Genomic DNA, 12,265 nt, shown 5'->3' with positions numbered 1-12,265 from the left:
GATTCAAGAAATCAGCTAATTGGGGCCAGTAGGATTCCACAATGTTAAGTTTACCAAGATAATAAAGGGGATAATAAAAAATGCCCTTTTCTCTCTGGTTAAATAGAAGTACAACGAGACTGGAATTTTCCCTCCTCATGCTGCTAAGAAATGTTTTATATTGACATCAAGTAGCATCCATCCCTCTCCCTCCATATGTGAGACAAAGCACACAAGGGATTCTAATTATGACCGCTCACTCTGCTAAGCACATAGTGGGCCAACCAGCTTCAGAAATTCAACCTCTGCCTAGCTTGCCGTTGCAAAGAAACAGAAACTTTCACAAAATCTTCTCGAGGTAATTAACAATCCCTGTCAAAACGTGTACAGACAATAATCTGCATTCTATGAAAACCGGGCAACTCTTTTAGTGACGGCTTCTGAGGGATAAATAATATAGCTAAACCCAGGAGGGCACATTTTAAAAATGTTTGCAAAAGAAAAAAAAAATCAGAGGTCCTTGTTTGCAGTAAAAATAATCCACCTGTGAGTCTCAGCTTACTTCACCTCGGTAAACAGTGCATGCCTTCGCCCATGGGCTATACTGTTTGCAGTCACATGCTCATTTGCTGCCTTGCTGTGTGACGAACAGGAATTCCTATAAGCATTTCAAGCCTGATTTTTCTTACATAGCTAATTTTCCAAATTAAGTAATTTTGGTTCCGTTTATAACAGTGGCTCCAGAGGAGATCTAGAGCATCTGAGCATTGAGAAAAAAGCAGGGGTAGGGGGACCACAGGATCAACCCAAAATTGCAGACCCCAACTATAGTATTTCTATTTAATGGCCTTAAATTCAGCTAATGATTAGAACTATTGTAAGTTGGCACTTAGAAAAAGTCAAAGAGGTTCAAATTTCATAAAGTGTTAGCAACAGCAGCTGAGATTTTGGAATATGTATAGCTTTTAATAGATGCATTTCCAAAACAAACACTTGGGGAAAAGTAAGTGCCCCAGCTTGAACCACTGACAAGTAGACAAAATTAAACAACAGGAAAAAATAAAACCACATGAGCAACAGTACTGAATAAGGAGATGAGAGATGAGATGACCCAACATTATTCTTTAGAGCCTCAAGTTCACAAACAAAAGCAATGCTTTACAGAAGGTATTTCTGTTGGATTGTTGGCTTTTTTTTTTTTTAAAAGACAGCTTAAGACTTAGAGCAATCAACGTGTGAAAACAAAAAAAACATTTTCTGAGTTGACTTTGATCCTGTACTCAAATTGGCTTAGATATCCTTGCCTTTAAAGGCTTTGTATCCACAATAACTGCTCTCTATTGTCCTCGTTAATAAAGTATTATTTTCACCTTATTATTACTAATCTTTTCTTTGTAAGTAACCACACCTGGTTCTAGCCAAAAGAAAAAAAAGTGCCTAAGTATTTGCCCTTTGTGGTAATACAATGCATAATTTAGTTAATCTAGGCTATCTTTCCGTGAGAGGTGATTGTTTCTATATTATGAAATGTGTTCACAGTAAAGCAAAATCCACGCCAGATACCTAGAGGCAGACGGAGAGCCACTTACCAAGCATGAAGCTGCTTCAAACTAACCCTGACACGACTGTATAGCCACTCCCACACACAAGGTATTACTCACGCCAACTTAGCCTCTGAATTATAACCGCACCTTTCTTTTACAAACATGGCCTTTTATTAATTTAACATTACACACAGCCAGGCTGAGAGTCCCACCCCCAGACCCCATGAAAAGGACTTGAAAAAATAGGAACTTCCGTTTTCCATCTGATATCCTGACATTACTCTCAACGTTACCTGGATGAAATCTAAAAACGTCAGCGGCAGCAAATCATCCAAGTGTCCAATGTCTTTGGAGAAACGATTTAAAATTCTTCCTGCAAGAACAGGATATGAAAAATTACTCATTTCCCCAGATAGACCCTTTAGGAGAAACAATTCACAAACAAATCAAAACAGTATTTTAAATGCGTACATATTTAATATATTATGCATTCATATGAAATAAGCCGATGTCAGTGGTAAAGAAAAAGAAAATAGGACGATACCTAAAGAGAAACAAAAATATCATCAAATGGCAGTGGGCAGGGAGTTGAAATGTGGCCCTGATTTTAAAAGAATTAAGGGAAAAAAATCTTGTGACAGTATCAGGAGGGATTGGTGGGTTCTAGAATGTTCCCTCCTTTTAGGACCCAATCTAGGACTTCAATCCAAGTGCAAAGTAGGTAGATGAATGTACATAAATTGATCCTAATTATTTCACTAATTTTGCTTTGTCAGAATTTCTTTTGCTAAGTGGTATATTTTTTATATAAACATAATGATAACCTCTGTATTTTTTTTTCCCAGCCTGCTTGACTATACCTCACATTTTGGGGGAAACTTGGGATCCTATCATTTTCCAGGCTGTGAGTTTACTACTGGCAAACAAGTTGTCATTTTCAGATGTGCAAACAGTATGACAAAAACAGGCTTAGTCTTATCTAAGAACACAAGAGGAAATTATGCAGGAAAACGGAAATATTATTTAATGATTGAAGATCACTGCTTAGCACTGACTTCATTTCCCCTGTCAAGTAGAATCCAAGAAAACAGTATGTCATAAAGGCGTCAGAAACAGATCAAACCTGGTTTCTAATAAATATCTATTCTTTCAAATTATTTCCTTCAAAAAAATGTAAGCTATACACACATAGCCTATGTGGATGTAGGTGACCCCTGAGAAGTGTGTGTGTGTCTAGGCCTCCGAACTTCTTTTCTAATCAATGCTTCTGGAAGCCCTGCTTACAGATGAGATGTGCGGCCTCCTAGGGTTTGTTAGGACTGACTTCGTCCTGGGGCCTTTATACCAGGCCACAAGTGGACCGTGAATGGTCAGAGGCTGTGGACGAAGCTGCCTCCTGCTGCTGGGGCTAATGCAGCCTCTGCAGTTCTCCTGAGGCATCCAGCTGGCCAAGAAGCACAGGGTGTACAAGTTGGAGCTGCACCTCAATTTTCCTGTCTCAGGCTTCGGACACGCAGACTCCAGAAAGCATCATTCAGTGACACCTTTGGCAGGCCCAGTGACAACTTTTCTGAGCCTCTAATAACACCTCCTTTAGAGGGTTGTCCTAGGGATTAAATGGGCTCATGCCTGTAAAAAAAAAAAAAAAAAAAAAAAAAAAAAAAAAAAAAATGCCCAGGCACAATGCCAGGTACTTTTTCATGGCTGCTAAAAAACCACCAAAAAGGTGTGATGACGACTATGACCCACAGGTTCTGTAGCATGCCACCGGGGAGGAAGCGCAACTTTTCAAATGCAGGTCCTGATGCAGTGGCCCTGGGGAGGAGCTGGAGCCTGAATTTCCAACCAGCTCCCGGGGGCCCTTCTGCTGTTTGCCAGACCATGCTATGCAGGGCGAGAGGTCAGGCTACTATTTTATCGGCTGTACTTAAGAAACATTAAAGTTACATGAGTATTTTTCCGACAGATACTTATGGGTTTTGTTTGTCGTCTTTCTTATTTTTTCTTATCTCAACGTATCAATACCAGAAAAAAGAAAATATAAGTTAAAAAATTAAAGACATAATTATTAAAATATGAATTGTTTCTTAAATGGAAAAGTTAACATAGGCAACATTCAGAAACATTGCAAGTACAGTTCAGCTTTTAAAAAGTTGAAAGCAATATTCAAATAAAAAAAAAAAAAGATAGGCCAGGTATAGGGCTCACACCTATAATCCCAGTATTTCTGAAGGCAGAGGTGGGAGGATTGCTTAAGCCCAGCAGGTCAAGACCAGCCTGAGCAACATAGCAAGACCTCATCTCTACGAAAAAGAAAAGAAGAAGAAAAAAAGATAAAAAGGCTACATAAATTAGTACGCGAAAACCAACCCTTTTATCTTGACCATTTGGGAGCATCTTAAAATCTGAAAGACCCATGGTTGGAAAACAGCATAAAATACAAGGAAAACAAAAACAACTGAGAAAGCCCACCTCCTCACACAGCTATACCAACAACTGAACAGAATGTCAAAGATCAGCTGAAATCAAAACTCTTATCAACAACGATCTGAGTGTAGAAAGTATAAGATTAGAAGGTTCAATAGTTACTTCCTTGTTCTAAGAAACAATTCAAAGACTGGTGTTTGCAAAAAGAATAAAAGTTAAAATTTTTTTTTTTGAGATGGAGTCTCACTCTGTTGCCCAGGCTGGAGGAGATCTCAGCTCACTGCAACCTCCGCCTCCTGGGTTCAAGCGATTCTCCTGCCTCAGCCTCCCGCGTAGCTGAGATACAGGCACATGCCACCATGACCAGCTAATTTCTGTATTTTCAGTAGAGATGGGGTTTCACCATGTTGGTCAGGCTGGTCTCAAGCTCCTGACCTCAGGTGATCCACCCACCTCGGCCTCCCAAAGTGCTGGGATTACAGGTGTGAGCCATAGCACCCGGCCAGAATATTTTCATCTGCCTTCGCAGTAAACTGTCATAATCAGAGCTGTGATGTCAAGTTCACAGTCTCACATTCATTTTCCCAGAGGTCTCCAAATCACTTATGATAAATTCCCTCCATGCACATGCCACACCTCTTCATCCAAATGACATCTGGCCCCTGCTGGAGCATCTCCAGGGATGTCGAGAGAAGAGGAGTCACTGTTTCCTGAGGAGACCCAATCTATTTTCGGACTGTTCTGTTAGACAAGGCTTGCTTACATTAAACCGAATCTTGCCTTCCGGGAACATCCAACCATTGCTGCTGATTCTGCCCTTACAACCATACAAAGTGAATCGAATTTCTATTGACAGGGCAGCTCTTCAACTACTTGAAGAAAGTTAATCACAAGTTTTTCAGACTTCTCACAGGCACCTATCCCTTGGGTACCTCAATTATCTCTCGTAACACACAGGGTCCCATGTTGGCCATTGCCTCAGCACATAGGTAGCCAGCCTCTCTGAATGCCTAGTACCCAGGATTAAAACCAATACCCTAGGTATTATCTGCATATCTCAGGATCAGGATATATCCCATGACTAAGCCCACAATCACAGTAAATTCCTGCAGCCACATCACATTTTGGACTCACATTTAATGTAAATCCATATCACTCCAATCCTGCATGATGGCACAGGTAGATTTTTGCGAGCTGGACAATAAACAACTATTGAGAGTGCATCCCCATGGACCCCAAAATTCAATTTCTAAGAAGTATCTCAAGGCATTAATAAGTGCATCAAAGATGGTCAATGTGGCATTATTTGGCAAATCAGAAGCAGGAAACAACCAAAATGTCTGAAAAGGGTCTATAATAAGTTATGAGCACATTAAAATTTTCCTCTGAGAGAGAGAGAGAGAGAGAGAGCTCCTTTGAAGTCATAACATCACATACAGAGTCAGGTTCCTCCTAACTTTTTTCCACAAGATAGAATATTATAAAAGGTGTTAATGAACTTTTTGTCAAAATACAAATTCATAAACGACTCCATTTTACAAACTGATTCTAGAATCTAATCTGAAGTTAAAGTCACCTCCGGAATTCTGATACCTCTCCCATAACTAAGACTTCTCAATTCCCTATAACCAAACTACAATTTAAAACTTGTAAGTTCCCATGTCTGCTGTGAGCCCCATTCTTTTTTGTAACAAAAAAGTACATTTAAATATGAAAATATTGAGGCATATTTGCATTGACACATATTTTACATCTCACAAAACTCACCCATTTCAGGTATCCAATTCAATGGATTTTAGTAACTTTACTGAGTGATGCAGTCATTACCAAAAATAAGTTTCAAGACATTTTTATGCCCCCACTAAGATCCCTCATGCCACTCACAGTGCCTCCCTATGTCCACCCCAGCCTCAAGCAACTAGTTTCTGCCTCTTTGCTTTTTCAGTATCTTTCATGGAAAAGGAATCACACAATATGTGATCTCTTGTGTCTGGCTTCCTTCCCGTATCTCAAGTTTTTGAGGTTCACCCATGATGTAGCGTGTGCCACTCATTCCTTCCTGGTGAGCCCATTCTGTACCACAAAAATGGTCTTAGGTATCAACAAAAAAGACCCCATTAGGTCATGCCACATCTGACCTTGAAAGTAAAAGTGGATGTGTTTAATGAAGTCTTCAATATTGTAAACTTCTTTATAGGTATCCACACTTATAGCTTCACTGATGGTTCTGAAAGCTAATACTTTTGAAAAGAATTGGCCTTTGAGCCAGGCGCGGTGGCTCATGCCTATAATCCCAGCACTTTGGGAGGCCGAGGCAGGTGGATCACGACGAGGTCAGGAGTTCAAGACCAGCCTGGCCAAGATGGTGAAACCCTGTCTCTACTAAAAATACAAAAAACTTAGGTGAGCGTGGTGGTGGGCGCCTATAATCCCAGCTACATGGGAGGCTGAGGCAGAGAATTGCTTGAGCTCAGGAGGCAGAGGTTGCAGTGAGCCAAGATGATGCCACTGCACTCCAGGCTGGGTGACAGAGTGAGACTCCATCTCAAAAAAAAAAAAAAAAAAAAAAAAAAAAAAAAGAAAGAAAGAAAGAAAGAAAGAATTGGCCTCAGATATTCCTGCAGAGAATTGGAAGCTGGAAGTACAGAGAAAGGGTGGACTCTCAGGTACCCATAGTTGATGGTAGGTGGAGTGTGCAAAGGGCAAAGGTAGGATGGGGGAACCGCCATCTTGAGATGTGAGAAGTAGAATGTAAATCCAAGCAGTCCGTCCCAAAGAGCAGAGTCTATCAAATGGTTTTGAGAGAATTGACCTGTGCACTCCAGGTACAATGTGGTGCCACATGGCGGGGCACAGACTGGTCCAGAGTACAGGCTGTTGGGTGGAGCCTGGAGACAGTTGCTGGGCTGAAAAGGATGACAGCATCCATGACACTGTGGTCTGGGAGGGGAGGAAGCCATTTGAGGAGATGGGCCAGCCTGGACATCCTGCATCACTCTGCTTAGACCAAAATGAGAACCGAACAGGAGCTCTAGAAGTCCAGTATTTCGGTACATCTCATCAGAACAGGCCATCAACATGGCAGAGGCTCACAGAAGGCATGAAAGAGAAAATGAGGCAGGGACAAGACATGAGGTACTTGTCCTCTTCGGAGGCTCAGTAGCAACAGGACTCAGCAATACAGGGCAACTCACCCAACCTATATTGACACTCAAATTCCTGACCTATAAAATGGAGCTGATGATATTTGCCTGCAGTACTTCACAGGGCCAAAGATCACCAGGATCAAAGAGATCATGATTATGAAGGGATTCTCTAAATTCTAGAGTAGCTCACATGGGTGAGGTGTTCTTTGCATTATTATTGTAGGATTATAGAGCTTAAATGGGTGTGAAGGATCCCCAGCGCTAATAACATTCAAACTTTATGGGTTTTTTTTTTTGGTTTTTTTTGGTTTTTTTGAGAAAAGGTCTCATTCTGTTGCCCAGGCTGGAGTATAGTGGCACAATCAAGGCTCACTGCAGCCTTGACCTCCCTGGGCTCAACTGATCCTCCTGCTTCGCCTCCCAAGTAGCTGGGACCTCCGGTGCACCACCATGCCTGGCTAATTTTTAAATTTTTTTGTAGAAATGAGGTTTTGCCATGTTGCCCAGGTTGGTCTCGAACTCTTGAGGCTCAAGCAATCCGCTCACCTCGGCCTCCCAAAGTGCTGGGAATACAGGCATGAGTCACAGCACCCAGCCTCAAACCTTGTCTTATGAAGATTCTGAGACTCTGCCTTGAAGAATCTTAAAGAATGAGACAGAGGATGAAGAGGAGGCCAAGCACACCCAACCCCAGACACCTCATCTCCTCCCTTCGCTGCCCTTCCCCTCTCAAACATAGGGCCTTACATCCATTGGGACCTTCACATAGAGATTGCCTCTGAAGAAAGGTTTCTGCAGGCAACAGAAATGTTCACAGCGCTTTGTAGACCAAACTCTTCACGTTAGAGATGCGAAGACAAAAGCCAGTCTTGCTCAAGGTGATGCAGTGTTTCGTAACGGGGTGGGAACTCTCTGCCAAGCCATTCTGGGATTTCCATACAGCAGAGAGAAGAGGAATGAGAAACCCCACTCTTCAGGGCAACTTCCTTCAATATCCTTTGCTTCCTCTTATTTTTTTCTAAAGATAAATCTGTTGACCATTTTTTCCTTTTTCTGATTCTCTTCTCGAACTTTGCTCACTTTCATTTCAAAGATTTCCTGTTTGCTTAGGCATCCCAAATCTTATCTGTACTCCTGATCTCCCAGCCCAGGGCTTACTCAGACACTCAGTTATCCTACAAAACATCTTAAGCTCATCTAAATAAACAGAATCCTTTGAAATTGGCCCACAACAACCCACGCCTAACTTCTCAAACCCTACCTTAGACCTATGCCTAAACATACAGCATGAAAACTTGTAAGTCATTTTTGACTTATCTTTATTTTACATAATTACCAGCATGTCTTTACTTTCCATTTAAAATAATCTCATTTACATCCTTATTCATTCATCTGTCAAATCAAAGCTATTAAGTTTTTAGAAACAGTGAGGAGAGAAGAGGTAGAAGAGAGGTCTCTTCCTAACCTCCCCTCCATTCCTCCTGGCCATGTGTCCTTGTTCCCATCAGGGGACCTTCTCTGTCTTCCATCCACCTGTCATGAAGGTCCTCGGTCCCTGCTTGCCTCCACCTACCAGGATCTCAGCCATAGGCCTTTCTCCTCCATGAAACTCTTGCTGACAAATGTAGCTCTCACGAACCTGCCACTAATGCGAGTGCCTTTATCTATACTGGACCAGCTATGGATAACTGTGCTGCTTTTCTCAGAAACCCTCCACAGCTAGTGAAGCTAACCCCGACTCTACCAAAAATACAAAACTTAGCCGGGCGTGGAGGCACATGCCTGTAGTCCCAGCACTAGCTGCCAATCATTCAGGTTTCCACTCCCAATGACTGTAAGTCTGTGAAAGAAATGAAAATATGAAGCAGAAGCACAATCCAAAGGAAAGATGAGAGGCAAAGGGAAGACAGGATTGGGCCCATGCACAAGCTCTATGACAATGGCTCCCAGCTGCAGCTTGCAGGAAGGTCAGCCTTGCTTCAGCACCCCAGTGCCCTGCTTCCTTCCCATCAACCCCTCCTCATCCACAATAAGTTGAGTAGATTCCACTCCCAGCAACCCAAAAGCTTTGCCCAGAACAATACCACACGTCCAACGAGAGAATGAGTGTCTAAAATTAGATGGAGAAATGATGAATTTTGTAAACTGAAATTTCCAAATGGCTAACTATCCTGTTAGTTATCAAAGACCTTATTAAAAAAAAAAACTAAGTTGTTTTGGCCAAATCTTTTTCATGCGGATTATAGACTTCTTACTTCTTAAACAAAAGACACACAGCATAAAGATATCTTTTCTTGGTCGGGCACCATGGCTCATGCCTATAATCCCAGCACTTTGGAAGGTCGAGGTGGGTGGCTCACTTGAGGTCAGGAGTGTGAGACCAGCCTGACCAACATGGAGAAAACCCGTCTCTACTAAAAATACAAAAATTAGCTTGCTATAGTGGTGCATGCTTGTAATAGCAGCTACTCAGGAGGCTGAGGTGGGAGAACCGCTTGAACCTGTGAGGCGGAGGTTGCAGTGAGCGGAGATTGTGGCACTGCACTCCAGTCTGGGCGACAGGAGACTCCATCTCAGAAAAAAAAAAAAAAAAAAAAAAAAAAAGACATAATTCCTTGACAACCCAGAACTAACATTTTGAGGATCATTATTCTGACATTTTCAATGTGGCAATGATCTTAGAAGGTCCTAGATTACTTGCATGTATCCCTATGCTCCCAACTACTGTGGTTTTGTATTATTCAGTTTTCAGCCAACAAAACCTGCCTTCTTACTTTCAGTGGTGAAGAAGGAGGAAACGCTACAAACCGGTAGTTAAAACTGGGCCTGACATGAGATTCAATATACTATCAGCAAAGACAGAGCAATATTCATGTTTTCAGGGTCAGTTTTCGGAAGCTTTGTTGGATGAGAGACTATTTCAGCTTACTTCCTGATTTCTCCTAGTCTGGATGCATTGTCAGAATACATCATAGCTTTAGTAGCTTAACTAGTTTTTGATACTAGTTTTCGATACAGTTGACCCTTGAACAACATGAATTTGAACTGTGGGAATCTACTTGTATGTAAATTTATTTCCACTCTGCCACCCCTGAGACAGCAAGGCCAACCCCTCCTCTCCCTCAGTGGACTCAGTGTGAAGATGAGGAGAAAGACCTTTATGATGATCCACTTCCACTTAATAAATAATAAATGCATTTTTCTTCCTCATGATTTTCTTAGTAAAATTTTCTTTTCTGTAGCTTACTTTATTTTCAGAATACAGTACATAATACATATAACACACAAAATATGTGTTGATCAAGTATTCACGGCCTCCAGTCAACAGCAGGTTATTGGTGGTTTTAAGTTTTTGGGGAACTGAAAGTTATACTCAGATTTTCGACCATGTTTGCAGGGAAGGAGGGGTGCAGCGCACCTAATCCCCGTGTTCTTCTAGGGTCACCTGTTTAGCAGACTTAATCATATACCTTTTGTAAACAGGGACAAACCACTTTCCCACAGGATATAACAAAGTGCCCAGGGAGTGCTCAAACTGGGCATGCTAAGAACATACCATAAATCCAGTCATTTTCCAACTCTTTTTTAAAAATGGGAAACCTCGGCCGGGCGCAGTGGCTCATGCCTGTAATCCCAGCACTTTGGGAGGCCAAGGCGGGTGGATCACCTGAGGTCGGCAGTTGGAGACCAGCCTAGCCAACATGGTGAAACCCGGTCTCCAGGAAAAATACAAAAATTAGTCGGGTGTAGTGGCATGCACCTGTAATCTCAGCTACTTGGGAGGCTGAGGCACGAGAATCGCTTGAACCTAGGAGGTAGAGGTTGCAGTGAGCTGAGATCACACCACTGCACTCCAGCCTGGTGACAGAGTGAGACTTTGCCTCAAAAAAAGTTAAATTAAAATTAAAATGGAAAACCTTCTGAATAGATGGAACTCTCATACAAAAACAAATCTATAAAACAGATACAAGAAAAGCAGCCCTTGGGGAAGAGACACTATGAGGCCTGGAAACCACTCAAAGACCATCTTCCTACATGTCCCTCTGGGGGAAAAAATTGAAAAGATTTGGCCGGGCATGGTGGCTCCCACCTGTAATCCCAGCACTTTGGGAGGCTGAGGCAGGTGGCTCACTGGAGGTCAGGAGTTTGAGACCAGCTTGGCCAACATGGTGAAATCCCATCTCTACTAAAATACAAAAAATTAGCCAGGCATGATGGCTAATTTTGTAGCCACCTGTAATCCCAGCTACACAGGAGGCTGAGGCAGAATTGGTTCATCCGAGGAGGCAGAGGTTTCAGTGATCCAAGACCATACCATTGCTCTCCAGCCTGGGCGACAGTGAGATGCCATCTCAAAAACAAAAAAAAAAAACAAAACAAAACAATTATTCCTTCTGCGTCAACAACCTATAAGCTAACCTTGTCATATTCACATATACAACTATTGCCCTTTTCAAGTCCCTTCTATACTTACAGAAGTTAAAGAATAACTGGCTCCTTTCTACTCACACACATTAAATGGGAGCATCGGCAATCTTTGCACAGGGGACTGTTGTCTGTTTTGTCCCGTGCACTTTCCCCAGGGCCTGGGCCAATGCTTAGCATATATACTGAGTGAATAAATAAAACAAGCCCTTCCACTACAAATATTAAGTGGTCTGTTTCCAAATTTCAAGGCTCTAGTTGCAATGCTTGATTATTGCATTCAGTCTTTCTGGCAAGTGTTTTCCAATTTGGGAACATTCGTTGTCATGAAGCATCTGGCATGTCATCTTTGCCACTGTCTTTGCACTGCTGTTGAGCCAATTTATTTGTTTGTGCTCCTTTAAAGGGCATTTGAAATACGCAGTTACAGACTGAGTTTGGGTACAGCAACTTACAGAAGCCAACATGACGGCATGAAAGCATTATAGAAAGCAAAGAAACCCAACATTTCAGAAAAGGAAGAGAGCAGGAGAGGAGATAGCGGACCCCAGGTGCTGGGTTGGGGTTGGGGGTGAGGAGGGGACCTGACAGAGAAGGGAACAAGTGATGGAAGGACATGGAGGGGACAGAGACCACAGGAGGGTTGGACAGCAGGCAAGGAGAGCAGATAAGAAGCATGGCAGAACAGGACAGCAAACAGATCACAGGCAGAGATAATAAGGATATCACAGGTAACCAGAAGTG

At 42.2% G+C, this 12,265-nt stretch overlaps 1 protein-coding gene across 6 annotated transcripts in view; it reads right to left on the bottom strand.

Moving 5' to 3' along the window:
* ABCC4 (ATP binding cassette subfamily C member 4 (PEL blood group)) overlaps nt 1-12,265 on the bottom strand; it is a 393,134-nt gene that overhangs the window by 97,860 nt on the left and 283,009 nt on the right. For all 6 annotated transcript variants that reach the window (XM_055244268.2, XM_055244267.2, XM_055244269.2 and 3 more), the window contains one exon: nt 1,817-1,896. In XM_055244268.2, the coding sequence (XP_055100243.1) occupies nt 1,817-1,896 (80 nt within the window). The remainder of the gene's footprint in view (nt 1-1,816; nt 1,897-12,265) is intronic.

This window comes from Symphalangus syndactylus, chromosome 15 (assembly GCF_028878055.3).
Source record: "Symphalangus syndactylus isolate Jambi chromosome 15, NHGRI_mSymSyn1-v2.1_pri, whole genome shotgun sequence".
Classification (NCBI taxonomy): domain Eukaryota; kingdom Metazoa; phylum Chordata; class Mammalia; order Primates; family Hylobatidae; genus Symphalangus; species Symphalangus syndactylus.
Note: the sequence above shows the minus strand (reverse complement) of the source record. Positions and strands in the feature narration are given on the sequence as shown.